This window comes from Rhinoderma darwinii, chromosome 1 (assembly GCF_050947455.1).
Source record: "Rhinoderma darwinii isolate aRhiDar2 chromosome 1, aRhiDar2.hap1, whole genome shotgun sequence".
NCBI lineage: Eukaryota > Metazoa > Chordata > Amphibia > Anura > Rhinodermatidae > Rhinoderma > Rhinoderma darwinii.
In genome coordinates this window covers 42752662-42770742 of record NC_134687.1, presented here as the reverse complement: position 1 = coordinate 42770742, position 18081 = coordinate 42752662, and the positions used below count along the sequence as shown (strand labels likewise).

Below are 18081 nucleotides of genomic sequence, written 5' to 3'. Positions count from 1 at the left end.
GCCCAGCTTCTGGCAGTGCAGATCTGTGACGTCACTCACAGGTCCTGCATCGTGTCGGCACCAGAGGCTACAGTTGATTCTGCAGCAGCATCAGCAGGTAAGTAGCTACATCGACTTACCTGCAAACGCCGATGCTGCTGCAGAATCATCTGTAGCCTCTGGTGCCGATGTGTCCTCGCTCGTCTGACACGATGCAGGACCTGTGAGTGACGACACAGCGTGATCTCTGGAGAACACGGCTGTGTCTGCACTGCCAGAAGCTGGGCGTTGTGAAGAGAAGTGGATGATACTTCTCGTCAGAACGCCCAGCTAGTAAAAGTAGTAAACACGCCCCGATGTACGCACACAATACACGCCCACTTGTACTTTTACTTTTCAACACGCCCAGTTGTACTTTTGCAAGCCTCATTTGCATAAATACGAAAATGGTCATAACTTGGCCAAAAATGCTCGTTTTTTAAAAATAAAAACGTTACTGTAATCTACATTGCAGCGCCGATCTGCTGCAATAGCAGATAGGGGTTGCAAAATCTGGTGACAGAGCCTCTTTAAGGTGGTTTCACATGAGCAGATATCACCTGTGCTTACCACTTTTAAAATGATCGCTAATCAGCAATACAGCTTGTCAATCGGCGCTCGTTGCTCCCTTTAAACAGAGCAATGACCGTTAAGTATGGTGACGAATGATCGTTACTATGATCACTTGTCTCCATACATCTACACAGGGAGATGTGTTGCCGACAACGATGATATTTTGTGCTGCATAAAAGATGCGTTCAGCCAATGAATAAGCGTTTGCTCGTTGATTGGCTGATTTTTGCCCTGTTTACACTTGTTCACCCTAACATTGGTTTGTGTAAAAGGGCTTTTAGTTTTCTTCCAAACAGGTACCTGTAGCTATTATGGTAATGGCTCAGGCAATATGCTCCCATAATCATGTAAAGAAAATTGAATAATTAAAAAATAATAAACGATTAGAAAAAATATTTATATTCCTAATTATAAAAAAAAAATATTTTTTATTTAAAATGTTTTTAACTGGTTGCCGACACGGGACGAGTATGCTCGTCCTGAGCGGTGAGTACTTTGCGCATTAGGACGAGCATTCTCGTCCTGTGTGACAGCCGTCTGTGCGCGCGATTGAGATTGGGGCAACGGCTGTAATTACCGATGTAATACTCCGGCTGCACCGCTCCCACACAGTCCAAAAGGAAGGTCTTCGGCCGAGCGACATCCTGCGCCATTTTCTTGTGGACCGGAAGCCGCGGCCGGACGGTAAGATGACTACTTCCGGTCGCGGCTTCCGGACATGTGTTCAGAAGCAAGAACTAGGAGCGGAGGGAGCGGACAGAGCGGAGGGAGCGGCGGCAGCGGTGGCGGCAGGATCAGGTAAGTTATGTTTGTGTATGTTCGTGTTTTACTGTGTGATTACCATTGTATGTAAGCCTACTACACTGTGCATTTGCTCAAAAAATGGCGGCACACAGTATAGGAGGTTTGAACATTCAACCCCCTCCTTTCTCCTGGCACTAGCCAGGATAAAGGAGAGGGAATAATTGAGCACACTAGAGCGAGTGTGTCTTCTCCAATTTTGCAGCATAAAGCAATGAGGTTGCTTTACCACATGCAAATGCTGCAATTTTGGGAATTGCTCCCTCTAGTGACCAGCACATGGAAATATTATAAATTAGAATCTAATTTATAATATATCCTGACTTGTGAAAAAATTAGAACAATGTCTAATCATGTATATACTAACTGGGCTTAATAGAAGCCTGTCAGAATCACGATATACTGCAATACATTAGTATTGCAGTATATCGTGCAAGCGATCTAACGATCACTGGTTGAAGTCCCCTAGGGGGACTAATAAAAAAAAGTAAAAATGAGTTACGTTTTTTTTTTATGTAAAAGTAATATTAAAAGTAAAAAAAACAAACCTTTTTCCCATTTTCCCCCTAGAGAATAGTAAAAAAATAAACATAATTGGTATCGCCATGTCCGTTAAAGTCTGAACTATTACAATACATCATTATTTAAACCGCACGATGAACGCCGTAAAAAAAAATTGTAAACGCCAGAATCTCTATTTTTTGGTCACCTAATCTCTCACAAAAAATAAAATAAAAAATAAAATAAAAAGTGATCAAAACATTGTATGTACACCAAAATGGTATTATTAAAAACTACCGCAAAAAATAAGCCCTCATACCACTTAATCGACGGAAAAATAAAAAAGTTATGGCTCTCGGAATTTGGCGACACAAAATTAATTTTCTTTTTTACACTTAGGTTTTTACTTGTAAAAGTAGTAAAATATAGAAAAAACTATATATATTTTGTATTGCCGTAATTGTATTGACCCAGAAAATAAAGTTATCATGTTGTTTTAATTGCACAGTGAATTCCGTAAAAACGGAGCGCAAAAAACCATCAAGAAATAGCTGTTTTTTTCATTTTCTACCCCACAAATATTTTTTTTTCCTGTTTCCTAGTACATTATATAGCAAAATAAATGGTGCTACGAAAAACTACAACTCGTCCCGCAAAAATCAAGCCCTCATAGTAATATATAGACGGAAAAATAAAGACGTTATGGCTTTTGGAAGGTGGGGAGGAAAAAACGAAAATGAAAATCTGAAAAAGGGCTGCGGCGGGAAGGGGTTAATGTTAACAGATGCCTTCATTTCAAGAGTTTGTGAGAACTATAGAATTAAGTTTGCATGCTACCCCGTCTAGTGATATGACTTTATAGATTATTTTTCCTCCTGTGCACATAAAATATAGGCATATAACACAACGAACAGCTCCAGCGAATGGATCCTTCATTGTTGCATCTGCTGAAACTCTAAGCAATAAGCAAAAAAACTATTTTGTACTCAATCTAAAAATGAGAATCACATTTTACAACATGTTATCTAATTGTATCTATGAAGAGAGCAACGCCCATGCCTATTATTACTCCAAACAGTTGATCAATATTGTTCTCAGTAGACTATTGTGAACTAAATCATATATAGATAGAGCACACAAGGATTATTTGGCGTGAAAGACCTTTGAAATAGGGTTTAAAAAAATATATATTTTTTTTATTCAGTAAGCTTTTTTATTTTCTTTATTTTCATTTAACAAATCCAATGTGGACGATATTTGAGTCACTAGACCATTCTATTCCCATAATCCTTATGCTTTTAGAACAAGATAATACCCTTTATAACACTGACTCTATTCAAGCTGCTCTCTGCTTTTACGGGAGCCTCTTTTATTCTGATACTGCATGTAAGACCGCTATTATAGTGGATGCTACTGGTATAAAAAAAAGCTTCATTCTGTTGAAGTCAGTTTTTAAAGCAGCTCTGTCAGGTGTCCTATGTTTTCCTATATAGAGGGGGAGACACTGAGCTCGGGGATATATAGATTGCTGATTTGATTCAGTATTTTCATATAAAAAGCTGTTTCAATGCTGCCAGGGATCATATGGGAAGCCTGTGAGTCCTGCTCCCCCCGCCCACACACCGTGATTGACAGCTCTAACTGTATACAAACATACAGGAGAAGTTGTCAAAAACTGTGTGAGTGGGGGGAGCAGGACTCACAGGCTTTTGCATTTAAAAAACTTTTTACATGATAATACTGAAACAAATCCTAAAAATCTATGTAGCACCAAGCTCAGAATTTCCTCTTCTATCATATTCTACCATTACATAGGAAACAGAGCCTCTTTATGCTAGTATATTAGGGATGTGTACTTACAATAGCTCCATCATTTCTAAATATTACTGAAATTCGTCAGTGTATGAGGAGATGCGTTCTGGAAATAGAACATGGTAGAAGTAGAGAAATTAAATACTTGTCATTGCCAGTTCGCAGCAGACACAGGATGCCATAAAACAGCGCTAATGGGTTGCAGGACAGGAAAATGCCAATGGCTTCCCAATGAGCTTATATGTGCTGTGTGGAGGCTCAACACAAGCAGTGATAACATCACACGCTCATAAGAGCTCCTGAACGGCTTAAAGGCTATGTACACTATTGAACTCATTTCTTTTTTACTAAAACAAAGTATTAGGTGATTTTAATACATTTTCGTTTGTATTTTTTCAAAAATGTTTTTACTTTTTGAGATACAGATTCTACGCATCCTGTTTACATAGAAGCTGTATCTTGCAGGATCCATTAACAGTTTCTATGTTAAAAGGATTCATAGAAGCTGTATCTCAAAAAGTAAAACATTTTATTTTATATAAAAAAAAGACCATTTAAAAGTTGGTTAAAATCACCTGAAATATTGTTTTATTAAAAAAAATGAGTTAAAAAATGCAAATAGCCTTTAATAACACATGTGAGTCATTGATGGGTTATTTAGCAGATAGGGTAATTTATCTCTCCTACAGCTATACTCTCCTCCTCCTTTACTATTCCATATTCATCTGTGGAGTGTCCTGAAAGAGTGAGGATGCAGAACAATATACACTTCAGGTTTTTTTTGTGTTGGTATTGATATTAGATCACCAGGCCCCACAGAAGAGGGAAAATGAGCTGGCGTGGGTCTGGCAAACAACTTGACAGCTAAAGCACACTCCTGGGCTCATGCACGCGGCCGTTGTTTTCTTCAGTGTCCTATCCTTTTTTTTAGCGGATAGCTTACTGAACCATTCATTTCTATGCGGCCATGCACACATCCGTTTTTGTTGCGGATCCTGGCATGTCTGTACCGCAAATTATAGAACAGGTCCTATTTTTGTCCGTGTTTGCAGACCGTCTCACTAATTCTAGCGTAAGGGTTAAAAAAACGTACAGCACACAGAAGCCACTAGGATCTGTGTTTTGCGGTCCGCAAAACGGAAATGGTCATGTGCATAATGCCTAACAGAGAGCAGGACAGAGTGGAGTAACAACATGGTCATGTATGAAGATGGCATGGCTGTGGAGCAAGTTCAATAAGTAACTGCAGTTATCACTATGATAGGGGGCACTGGGGCATCTAAAAAAAGTGCCAGGCAAATATATGCAGCAATGTCCTCCAAGCACCTCATGTACCTATGCCGGTCTCCTGGTGAATCAGCTAACTCCTCCACAAAAAAATATATCCCATAGTGAAAAAGTTTGGCCACTCCAGATATACATTGTGTATACATGCAGTTTGATTGGCATCAGTACATAGATAATAATCTTCTAGTAGTTATAGAATAGACTACGAGGCACAATATTCCATTATTTTCTCAGTATTATCTTGTGAGCTACAACAGATTTGATCTTTTACTTTGAAGGTTTCCCTTGTCTGTTCAGATTTTCTTCTTTGTTGCTGTTATGACAATGGATCTTTTATGTTGGAATTTAAAGTAGATCTTAGCAATGAAATTGGAAGGTAGTTGTGATATATTTTTCTGCAAACTAAAAGCAATACTGGGTTTTAAGAGCCTGTTGATGCAATTTTCCAGCCTACTCACATATACAGAAGGTATACGTATACATATACACTCCACAACATTGAAATTGCAACACCAAGAGGGAAAAGTTTTAGAATTGTGGACATCACAGGGTCGATAGACATTTTCATGATATGCAAATAAGAAAAAATGGAAACAAAATATTCCAAACATCTTGATTTATTCTGTATTGAGTATGAGTGCCACGGGTAGGAATACACGCACTTACACGCCTCGGCATGCGATCAATGAGGTTATTAATTGTTGTCTGAATGTTATGCCACGATGAATGCACTTGGAAACGCAAATCATCAAGATTGGCTGCTGGCAGCTCCCTTTGCAATTGCCGACCAATGACGTCCGAGATGTGCTTGACGGGAGGCAAGTCCGGAGACGCTGCAGGCCATGGTAGCACGTTTAGGGCATGAATGCTGCTCACAGTAGCACGAGCAACATTCAGCCTGGCGTTGTCCTCTTGAAAAACAGCTTCTGGGACACTGGAGAAAGGGCCGTACCACTGGTTCCACGGCCAAATCAATGTAACACCGAGCTGAAAAAAAGATTACCTTGACCGTGCATTATGCCACCCAAGACCATAATCCCCGGAGTATGACTGGTATGACGTTCCCTTGTGAAGGCCTCTTCATGGCGTTGGTCACATGGTCTTCAGATCAATCTCCAGCTATCATTGCGTCCGAGACAAAAGTGGGACTTATCGCTGAAGAGAATAGGCCTCCAATCCAACCTCCATTGCCGTCTTGCTGTGCACCATGATAGCCTTTGAGAGCGGTGGCATGTGGTCAATGGAACACCTGTAGCTGGACGTCTGGCTCGTAGCCCAATGTCGTACAAGCGCCTTCTGATGGTTTTTGTTGACACTGGTTGCCGCCCTTGGCTTGGGATATGATGTCCAATTTCACTTGCAGTACAGAATGGATCACGACGCACCATTCTTCAAATCAGACGATTCGTCCGTGCAGAGATTCGCTTCTGCACACCTCTTTCTGTCATTCCTGTTCGTTGTTGTTCACCCAAACTCTGGGACACGCAACATTGAACAGTACTAACATCTCGGCCTAAGCGCGTAGCGATTTTGTCCCTCTCAGTTTGCAACAAGTGGCGATAACTGGCACAGCCACGAACAGGAGGCATTGCACAATCATCCAACACAACTTGATGTGATTTTTGAGGTGTCATGTGGCTAAAAAAACGTTGCTTTCAATCTGGCTTTTATGCCCCGACATGCCACAGATTGGAGCTAGGTGCTTGAAAATTTGATCATTTGCAGATTTTAGAGACACCTGCTACTTCCTCGATTTGCCTAACCTCACGGCTTGTTCTTCTTGGTATTGCAATTTTAATGTTGAGGAGTATAAATATAATAATATAATTTTTTTCCATGGCTAGAAATATTTGTTTAACCCCTTCCTGACATTTGACGTATCCACAAGCCAAAGTCGGGTAGGGGAAGTATGGAGCGGGCTCACGGAGTGAACCCGCTCCATACGATGCCGATGTCAGCTGTATGTTACAGCCGACACTTCAGAGTAACGAGCGGGATCGCGCTCGATCTCGATTCCGCTCGTTTAACTTGTTAAATGCCGTTGTAAATGGCAACCGTGGCATTTAAATTGGGGGCGACACCCTCTAACAGCTTATCGCGCCCCCCGCAATGCAATCGCAGGGGGGGGCGATGGTTGCTATGGCTGCCTGAGGTCCTAAGGAAGGCCCCCAGGTCCGCCATCTTTGCACGCCTGTTAAGCGCTGCATCTAGCAGGGCTTAATAGAAGCCTGTCAAAATCACGATATACTGCAATACATTGGTATTGCAGTATATAGTGCAAGCGAAAGTTAATGAAAAAAAACAAAAAAAATTAAAAGTTAAAAAAAAAAAACCTTTTCCCATTTTCCCCCTAGAGCAGGGGTCAGGAACCTTTTTGGCTAAGAGAGCCGTAAACGCCACATATTTTGAAATATAATTCCGCGAGAGCCGTACAATATGTTTAAAGGGCCATTGACAGATCAATCGCTCCAATGTTCACTTAGTACAGCAAGGAATGCTCCTCCCTGCTGTATAAAGCCACAACTGGACTGAAACAATGGTAATTAGCAGTAAAAAAATTAAATAAATAACTTACATTGTGAGCTTGCGATGCATGACATCAGTCCAGCAGTCTGGCTTCTTCTTTTTCCTGCGCATGACTGGAAGCTGGCATTCTTCCCACCTGATGTTGAGAGAATGCCAGCTTTGAGGCATTCACAGAAGAAAGAAGCTGGAATGTTGGACATGTCACACAACGCATTGTCAGTTATGTCAATTATCTATTTTATTATTTTACAGCGAATTATTGTTTAGGTCCAGCGGTGGCTTAGTGCAGCAGAGAGGAACACTCCTTTGTGTACTAAGTGACCGCTGGAGCAATTGTATCTGTCAGTGGCCCTTTTAAAAGTGTTGGTCTTACAGAAAATGAACAAAAAAGAGAGGCTCAGACCCATAGGGAACTAAAGCATTTACTACTTAAAGTGGTACATACAAGCAGGCACACCCAGCGTAATAAATAATTGAACTTTATTAAATAGTCTCACTGTACATAAAGTGCACACATTGACTTGTATTTAATTTTAAAGAACAACAAATCTCCGAACTCTTTTTTTTATAACATAATAACGTTTTAATGCTGTTGCTAACCAACGACGAATAGAATACTTCCTACCGTTAACGTCCAAGGGAGACACAAGGGAGGAGGCAGATGCCGCTTCACTAGGGGACGCAGGTGCGTGCTTGCAGACGGCGCGGCTATGCAGGGAGTTATGGGAAATGTAGTCCATGCTCCCTGCCGCTCACCACTGCCGCCAATGCTTATCAGGCCATCAAAGAACTACCAATATCAGCGTGCACCGCGGCCTGATGGAGCGCGGTGCACGGGCTGATGGAGCGCGGTGCATGCATCCTTCCCATAGACAGGTAGGAGCAGTGGCGGATTAAGAAGACCATGGGCCCTGGGCTGTTACCCAAACTTGGGCCCCCCTTCTCCACCACCACCCTGCCGCGCCGTAACTATTGCTAACACTACCTAAACACTAGTACACAAAGTAGGCACATTATGCACAAAGTACACACAGTACGCACATTATGCACAAAGTACGCACATTATGCACAAAGTACGCACATTATGCACAAAGTACACACAGTACACAAAGTAGGCACATTATGCACAAAGTACGCACATTATGCACATTATGCACAAAGTACGCACAGTACACAAAGTACCACATTATGCACAAAGTACACAAAGTAGGCACATTATGCACAAAGTACGCACAGTACACAAAGTACCACATTATGCACAAAGTACGCAAATTATGCACAAAGTACGCACATTATGCACAAAGTACGCACATTATGCACATTATGCACAAAGTACGCACATTATGCACAAAGTACACAAAGTAGGCACATTATGCACAAAGTACGCACATTATGCACAAAGTACACAAAGTACCACATTATGCACAAAGTACACAAAGTAGGCACATTATGCACAAAGTACGCACAGTACACAAAGTACCATATTATGCACAAAGTACGCACATTATGCACAAAGTAAGGACATTATGCACAAAGTACGCACATTATGCACAAAGTACACAAAGTATGCACATTATGCACAAAGTACGCACATTATGCACAAAGTACGCACATTATGCACAAAGTAGGCACATTATGCACAAAGTATGCACAGTACACAAAGTACCACATTATGCACAAAGTACGCACATTATGCACAAAGTACGCACAGTACACAAAGTACACACATTATGCACAAAGTACACAAAGTAGGCACATTATACACAAAGTATGCATAGTACACAAAGTACACACGAGTATGCACATTATACACTAAGTAGGCACATTATACACGAGTATGCACATTATACACTAAGTAGGCACATTATACACGAGTATGCACATTATACACTAAGTAGGCACATTATACACGAGTATGCACATTATACACAAAGTACACCTTGTAAACACATGAATATGGACATTAAACATACATGAATATGGACATTAAACATACATGAATATGGACATTAAACATACATGAATATGGACATTAAACACACATGAATATGGATATTAAACACACATGCACTTACCTTTTATGTCTTCACTGCAGCTCTTCTCCTGCTCACAGCACAGAGCCCGCCGACAGTCTCCCCTCCCCCATGTCCCGACAGCTAGCAGCAGAGATGTTTAGAGCAGGGAAGGGGGGCTGGAGGGGGAGCTTCTAAAGCAGCACAGACCACGGCTGCTAAGTAGAAGCAAAGCTCCCCTCGCCTGACAGGTGCGGTCCTGGCACCGGGGCTCCCTCCGGTGCTAGCGACGCCACTGGGCATGAGGGGGTTCGGGCGGTCATAGGCTCCTTGGGCCCCCTGGCAGTCTTGGGCCCCGGGCGACCGCCCGAAACGCCCTAATGATAATCCGCCACTGGGTAGGAGCCCTGTCTGCGAGCCAGATACGGCCATCAAAAGAGCCATATCTGGCTCGCGAGCCATAGGTTCCCGACCCCTGCCCTAGAGCATAGTAAAAAAATAAATAAATAAACATAATTGGTATCGCCGCATCCGTAAGTCTGAACTTTTACAATATATCATTATTTAACCCGCACGGTGAACGGCGTAAAAAAAAAAATGTAGACGCCAGAATCTCTATTTTTTTTGGTCAACTCACATCCCAAAAAAAAGTGAAATAAAAAGTGATCAAAACTTTGCATGCACCCCAAAATGGTATCATTAAAAACTACAGCTTATCCCGCAAAAAATAAGGCCTCATACCACTTAATCGACAGAAAAATAAAAAAGTTATGGCTCTCGGAATTTGGCGACACAAAGTTAATTGAATTTTTTACACTTAGGTTTTTGCTTGTAAAAGTAGTAAAATATATGAAAAAACTATATATATTTGGTATCGCCGTAATCATATTGACCCACAGAATAAAGTTAACATGTTGTTTTAATTGCACAGTGAATTCCGTAAAAACGAAGCACAAAAAACTATGGAGGAATCGCTGTTTTTTTCATTTTCTACCCCACAAATAATTTTTTTCCCGTTTCCTAGTACATTCTATGGCACAATGAATGGTGCGACGAAAAACTACAACTCATCCCACAAAAATCAAGCCCTCATATGACTATATCGACGGAAAAATAAAAAAAAGTTATGGCTTTTGGAAGTTGGGGAGGAAAAAACGAAAATGAAAATCTGAAAAATGGCTGCGGCGGGAAGGGGTTAAACATCACATTCTGATCTCAGAACCTGATGATTATACAGAGATACTGCAGCAGAAATCTGTCAATGATTACTTCCGTGGGACGTTCCTTCTCCTATGCCAATCACTGATTGACCAACATTTATGGCTCCCTTTTATTTAGGAGGTCTTCAGCAGCTGCAGTGTGTATTATACAGTACTGTGTCCCAGCTCCTGCAGACCTTCTATAAACAATATTAGGCATCACCTTAGAGTTAACCCCTTCCCGACATTTGTCGTAAGTATACGTCATGGAAAGCTAGTACTTCCCGCAATTTGTCGTATACTTATGACAAATGGATGGTACAGGCTCAGAAGCTGAGTCCGTGCCGTCAGCCACGGTTGTCAGCTGTATGTTACAACTGACACCCTGTTGTAATGGTGGGGACCGAAGTTAGCTCCAATCCCCACCATTAACCCCTTAAATGCAGCGGTCAAAAGCAACCACTGTATTTAAGGTGTTTGTAGCTAATAGGGAAACATGGTGACGAGATTGCCGGGGTGCCGCTGACCGCAATGGAAACCAGAGGCCTTTCAGTGGCCTCCCGGTCTGCTGAGCACAGAATCCTCCTACAGCTGACACTCTGCTGTAACAGAAGGGACCGGAGCTAGTTCCAGTCCTTGCCATTAACCCCTTAGATGCAGCAATCAAAAGCAGGGGTCCCAACGGCTGCTGTGGCGACAGGAAACCTAACAATGGCCTCCTGGTTTGCCAATTACGGAAGCCTATTAGGCCACGCATAATCGACTTGCTCTTAGTGAATGACTGACAGCGCTAATACATTGCACTACATAGGAGTAAAAAAAAAGTGTAAAAAAAGTTGTAAAAAAATAAAATAAAAGTTTTAAGTAATAAAATAGAACGCAATCACCATTTTCCCCTTATTAAGTCCTTTATTATTGAAAAAAATAAATAAACCATACATATTTGGTATCCCTGTGTCCATAACAGCATGAACTATAAAAATATTATGTAATTTATCCTGCACGGTCAACGGCAAAAAAAAACCTCACAATACAATGCCAGAAGTGCTGTTTTTTGGTCACCTTGCCTTCCAAAAATTGGAATAAAAAGTGATCATAAAGTCGCATGTATCTAAAAATGGCACCAATAAAAACTATAGCTCATCTTTCAAAAAACAAGCCCTCATACAGATCCGTCGACAAAAAAATGCAAGCGTTATGGTTCTCACAACATGGCGGCTGTAAGAATACATTCTTTTTGCAGAACTAATTTTATTGAGCAAAAAGTTGTAAAACATAAAAAAGTGCTATAAATTTGTTATCAGCGGAATCGTACTGACCCGCAGAATAAAGTTAAAATATAATTTATAATGCATGGTAAGCGGTGTATAAGAAAAAACTATGCCAGAACTGCTGTTTCTTGGTCACCTGGCCTCCCAAAAAATAGGATAAAAAGGTGATCAAAATGTACCCCAAAATGGTACCAATAAAAACAACAGCTCGTCCCGCAAAAAAACAGCCCTCATACTGCTACGTCTATGAAAAAAATAAAATTAATTAAGGCTCCAATACGTCAGGAAAGAAAGAATATGCAGTTGTGCAGGCCCGAGGGGAACATTTCTTTCGTTTCAAGAGGCGATTTATCAAGAGCCTAAAGTTAGGGAACCAGGAAGGGGAGGGACCCAAACATATCTGCTGGAAGCGCCGGTGCCCGTATTATACCAGGACAACACTTCCCAGCAAAATTCTCCAAACTGCAAACGTGCAGAGTGTGGGCCAAAAGGGGGATAAGTAAGGACACCGTTTATCAGTGCGACACCGGCCTGTGCAGAAAGGATTGCTTCACAACATCATTCAGGAGAAGGCAGAAAAATTGTGCAGCATTCTGGTCACGGCACCTGGCACGTAAGTATTCAAAACTATGTCTTTTTCATTTGGTATTTTTTTTTGTAATGCGGTACTAAGCGTTTCAGGACCAGACAGGTCCCTTCATCAGGTTTATCCTGATGAAGAGTCCTGTTCGGCCCTGAACCTGCCTTCTCCTGAATGACTTGTCTTCCCTGGGAGCAAAGGATCCTATCCACCTCAGGGATAGCAGTGGGTGGCAGCCGGCATCCAGACTAACATTCCGACTCATAGACATCAAGCAGTAGCGTTGTGCCTATACTCGCACAACCTTACTAGGTGAGTCTAACTAGCCAATTATTTTTTACGGAGTCAATGAAAAACGGCTCCAAAAACATCCCAACAAGTGACATGCACTTCTTTTTCGCGGGCGCCTTCTTACGCGCCGTATTTTGACAGCGACGCGTAAAAAATTACACCTCGTGGGAACAGAGCACCGTAAAACCCATTGCAAGCAATGGGCAGATGTTTGTAGGCGTATTAGGGGCGTTTTTTCAGGCGTAATTCGAGGCATAAAATGCCCAAATTACGTCTGAAAACACTGCATGTGAACATATCCTAAGAAACCAATCCAGCAAAATCTGCGCTCCAAAAGTCACATGGTGTTCCTTCCCTTCTGAGCTCTGCCGTGTGCCCAAACAGCAGTTTATGACCACATATGTGGTATTTACATACTCTGGAGAAGTTACTTTACAAATGTTGGGCGGCTTTTCTCCTTTATGCCTTGTGGATTTTTATTTATTTTTTTAGCTAAAACGACATCTTATTGTAAAATTCTAATAAAATCATGGAACACCTGTGGAGTCAAAATGCTCATACACCCCTAGATGAATTCCTTGTGGGCTGTAATTTCCAAAATGGGGTCTTTTTTGGGGTGTTTCCTTTGTTTTGGCCCCACAAGACCGCTTCAAACCTGACATGGTGCCATAGATATAATCTGGTTTAAAAAGTAGAAGATTTGTGTTTAGGACTGGCCAAGTCAGATCCTGACCTAAACCGTATTGAAATGTTGTGGCATGATGTGAAGAGGACTGTGCATACAAGGCATCCCAAAAATATTGATGAACTGAAACACATTTGCAAGGAGGAATGGTCCAAAATTCCTCCTCAATAATGTGCAAATGTTATTTGAAGCAACAGGAAACATTTGGTGAAGGTAATTGCTGCTTAAAGGGAATCTACAGGATTAAATGCAAGGGTTTACTTACTTTTTATCCCTGCACTGTGGATGTTTATTCAATGTGCTCAATAAAAGACATGAACAGTACAACAGTTTGTGTGTTGATAGTTTAGTTACATTGTGTTTGTCTATAATTGTAACATAGATAATAATCAGACCACATTCTATTAGCAATCAATGTAGAAATCCAGGTCTTTCCAAAGGGTTCACTTACTTTTTCTTGCAACTGTAGAGCAACTGTAGCTAGACATGAGAAAGATAGATAGACAGAGATTTGATTTTTATTGTTATATATTTTTATTTTTGCACATACCTTGTCTATCATTGTAACCTTAAAATCTTTTTTGTTATGGAAACTTTTGACATTTTCGATATAGTATTACCGGGATAAGATAAATGAGTTTGTTCTTTTGTTTGCACTGATATTTAAAAAGACAGCTAAATATTTGCTTTGTTGCTGTTTGATGTGGCTAAAAACAATTTCAGCGAGAAATGCTAAAAAACATCACCTGTAACCTAAACTTTGGGGCACAAAATAGAGTTTACCTGAATACTCAGGGGCTTGGAACAATGGGTTTGTCAGTATCTCAACATGATTGATTATCAACATTAGACTGCAAATGAACTGTATAAGGGCAGGTTACACGCATGGAAAATTTGAGCCGCTGCAAATACTAATAATAGACATATAAATTAGAGAAAATGACTCACCATAGCTTGAGAGGCTTTCAGTGGCATTTTCTGAATTGCCACAGCTTAAATCACTGATACCGCTGAGGGTCAAACATGCAACAATTACATTATATAGAGGGGTTTGGGTCAACATTTCTCCACCAGCATGAAACATTAAAGGGGCTGTCCACTTGGAAACAATTTCTACTCGGTAGATGGTCTCTTGGTTTTAAGAAGATCAGTTTCGTAATCGGTGGGGAAACATGGTAGTAAGTGTTTGGTTTCCCTGCGGCACCAACACGGGGGGGGGGGGGACGAAGAATTACATAGCATTATTCATATCAATAGGTTGTCAGTGTAATGCAGGACAGGTTATATAGAGCGGGAGTTGATATCATTGTTTGCCATGTTACAGATACGGTGGAGCTGCAACCCAAACCCAGTCACTGCATCTACAGTAAAAGCCTGATAACTCACATTACACTTGCTGCCCCTCTACCTCCCCTCATTCCTCTCAGAGACTGCCTATTTGAGTAGGTTGTCCAAAAAAATAAATAATTACTTACTTTCATGAGACTTAGTTATGTCCGAATATCTGAAAAAAATATTTGGGATTGGATTAACCATTTATAATATATTATACTATTTTGTTTTGTTTTATTTACAGTACATAAGACAACTATATAATGAGAGCTGGTCATCAAGGTACAATCAAACCATAAGCAGCAATGTAATATCCATAATGTGGTCTGTTACTGTATCAATCTTTGCTATTGGAGGTCTTGCAGGGGCTCTGATTGTTAAACCAATGGTGAATTCCTTAGGAAGGTAAGTGAATTTTTAAAATATATATATAGAAAATATATATATTGAATATTTAGAGTCCCCCACATAGACTTTGGAACACAAGGGAGTCATAACCACCACGTATGGAGGTGTTTGTATGTTTGGTGATAAATATTCAGCATTTTGAGCATTCATAACCCCATATAAGTGAAATTCAGGTAAGCAATAATATATACCATAAATCATATTTGTTATTAAAATACAAAATGACTGCATTGAATACATAGTTTACATTATAAGTTATGATCATTTCCATAAGCTAGTAAACCATGGCACCTACAGATAACTGTTCGTCTATCATGAAATTCATAAGATAATTTCAAAGTTCATCCATCTATTACATTTCTCAGTCAAGGTTTGGTAAGCGTAAAAGAAGAGATTTCATTCTCAATTCAGAGATATAGGAATTCTTCGTAAGATTCTTTACTCACGGATCATTGAGCATCCCACGCGGTGACGCATTCTGGTATAAGTAGAAGGCATACTTGGCATCCCATTTGTTGATAGAGTATTCTGCTTATACTGTATGTCTGTCTCCTGAGTGCAGGAGGAACTAACCAAAAGAAATGTCAAGCTTTGAGGACAATGAGTATGAGTAGCCTGAAAGTGATTCTGGAAGTGTATGTATCTGATAGCTAAATCATAAATGGTATGTACTCTTTTGCAACCAATTGAGCAACTTTGCAAATCAACTGGATTACAAATCTCCTACCATTTTGTGTATACAGCTCCTATGCTGACCCATGTGTTTCCATGGTTACAGACTACAAACAAATCTTGTGTAGTTTGATCCTGCAGTCATACTCCCTTCCACCTGTCTCCTACTTCTTGCTAACCTACCAAATGTAGATTAACAGGAAGTAGAGGGCAGTTGTAAAAAAGGATCGCTGCAGTATCAGACTACACAGAGTTTATTTGTAGTCTGTAACCACGGAGACCCATAGATCCCCATATTCCTAGGATTTTATAAAAAATCGTTTACTAGATTGTAATAAATTCATATAGATCACATAGATTCAAATCAATACATTGTTGTAAAACATATACAAAATTATACAAATACAATGAGAACTCTCAAAAAGATCAGCCCTTTCCAAAGGCCAGATTTTTCTGTGATTTTCAATTAGGTTGTAACCGTTATATGAATATTTATTGTTGCTCATTGAAGTTTGGAGTGTTCATGTCAAATAAGTTTTGCTGTACATACGTTTTTTATTTAAAAAATAATTAAAATATTGTATAGATGATATGGAAATATTTAATGGATGCTTACTAGTGTCTCTATAGCAAAATCTGCAGCTGAGCTGACATATCTTAGCTTGATATGCATTATATATGTACTGATTAATTTTTTAATATACAGTATCTCTATAGAGGTCAGAGCTCCATTTTTCTGATACTGAGTGCAAAATCCCCTTCATAGACATGGAGGTGAATGATAGTTTAGGATGCCTTAAACTCCCACTAGGGGGAGCTAAGGAGTTTATTGCATACTATTTTATTATTTAGTTTGATGTATAACAGTATACAGTAAGCTCCTAAGTCCCTCCAAAAACCATCAAAAAGCAAAATGGTGGTTGGACATTCACTTTACGTAAATAAGCTAACAGATGACCTTTTGCCATCACTAGTGCGAGCTAAAGAACTTACTGCGTACTGTTTATAGACATCCATCCGAGGAAAGTACTGTTTCAGAATTTTTTCTCCTTTCCAGTACAGGGTAGAGTGTAATTGGTTGCATGAGATGCCACGTGAACAGCCTTATGAAGGGTATAGATTCTCCAGAAATTGTGGAGATCCAGCTAAGAGCATGTTCAGACGCGGGTGAAATTTTTTGCTGCAATTACGTAACGAATCTGCAGCAAAATTTGCATATTTCACAGTTTGTTCAGATGTGGCAGAATTTGCAGCAGACTTGCTGCAGATTTAAGCCTTTGCATTGCAAAGACTGAAATCCGCAGTGAAAATCCTCTGCTTCTTTGCAATAGACTGTGCATGCTGCGGAAATGTAAATTCCGCAGCGCAAGCTAATTTCCAAACTGTTATTCTTTGCAACGTTTGCACTAAGTTACCTATAAAGCAACAGAAACTAAATAAAAAAAAAGTCTGGTGCGGATTTCCACTCTGGCCTTTCAGCAGCGGAATTCCGCAGCAAATCCACCCCGTCTGGACGTGCCCTAAATGCAAGAATTCTTTACCCTTTCCCGCTACCTACGCTTCAGGTTTTCATCACAACTTACACGCTGCTCTAAGGGGCAGGAACAGCGCGATTGCTAGTTAAATGCAGCGGTCAATAGTGACCACGGCATTTAAACTGTTAGGAGGAAGGCACCCCCCCTCTGACAGCTCAACAGCCCCCCCACGCAACACAATCGAGGGGTTGTCATGGCAGCTTGGGGGCCTAATGAAGGCCCCCAGGTCTGCCTTCTGTCTGCCTCTGCTAAGCCATGCCTCTGGCATTTGTATTTCAGTATATTGTACCAGCGAAAGTAAAATAAATTTTTCAGAAGTGTTAAAAGTTAAAAAAATTCACATTTTTCCCCAAGCACAATGTCAAAAATAAACAAAATTTGTATCGCCACATCCGTAAAAGTCTGAACTATTACAATATACCATTATTTAACTCGCATGGTGAACGGCGTAAATTTTTTTTTAAAACACCAGAATTTTTCTTTTTTGGTCACCTTAGCGCTAATTTTTTTTTAATAAAAAGTGATACAAAAATCGTATGTAACAAAAAATAGTATCAATAAAAGCTACAGCTCATCCT

The 18081-nt window shown here is 40.3% G+C and overlaps 1 protein-coding gene across 1 annotated transcript in view; it reads left to right on the top strand.

Moving 5' to 3' along the window:
- SLC2A9 (solute carrier family 2 member 9) overlaps positions 1 to 18081 on the top strand; it is a 311872-nt gene that overhangs the window by 24226 nt on the left and 269565 nt on the right. Inside the window, exon 4 of the mRNA XM_075849107.1 lies at positions 15133 to 15293. Coding sequence (XP_075705222.1) covers positions 15133 to 15293 — 161 coding nt within the window. The remainder of the gene's footprint in view (positions 1 to 15132; positions 15294 to 18081) is intronic.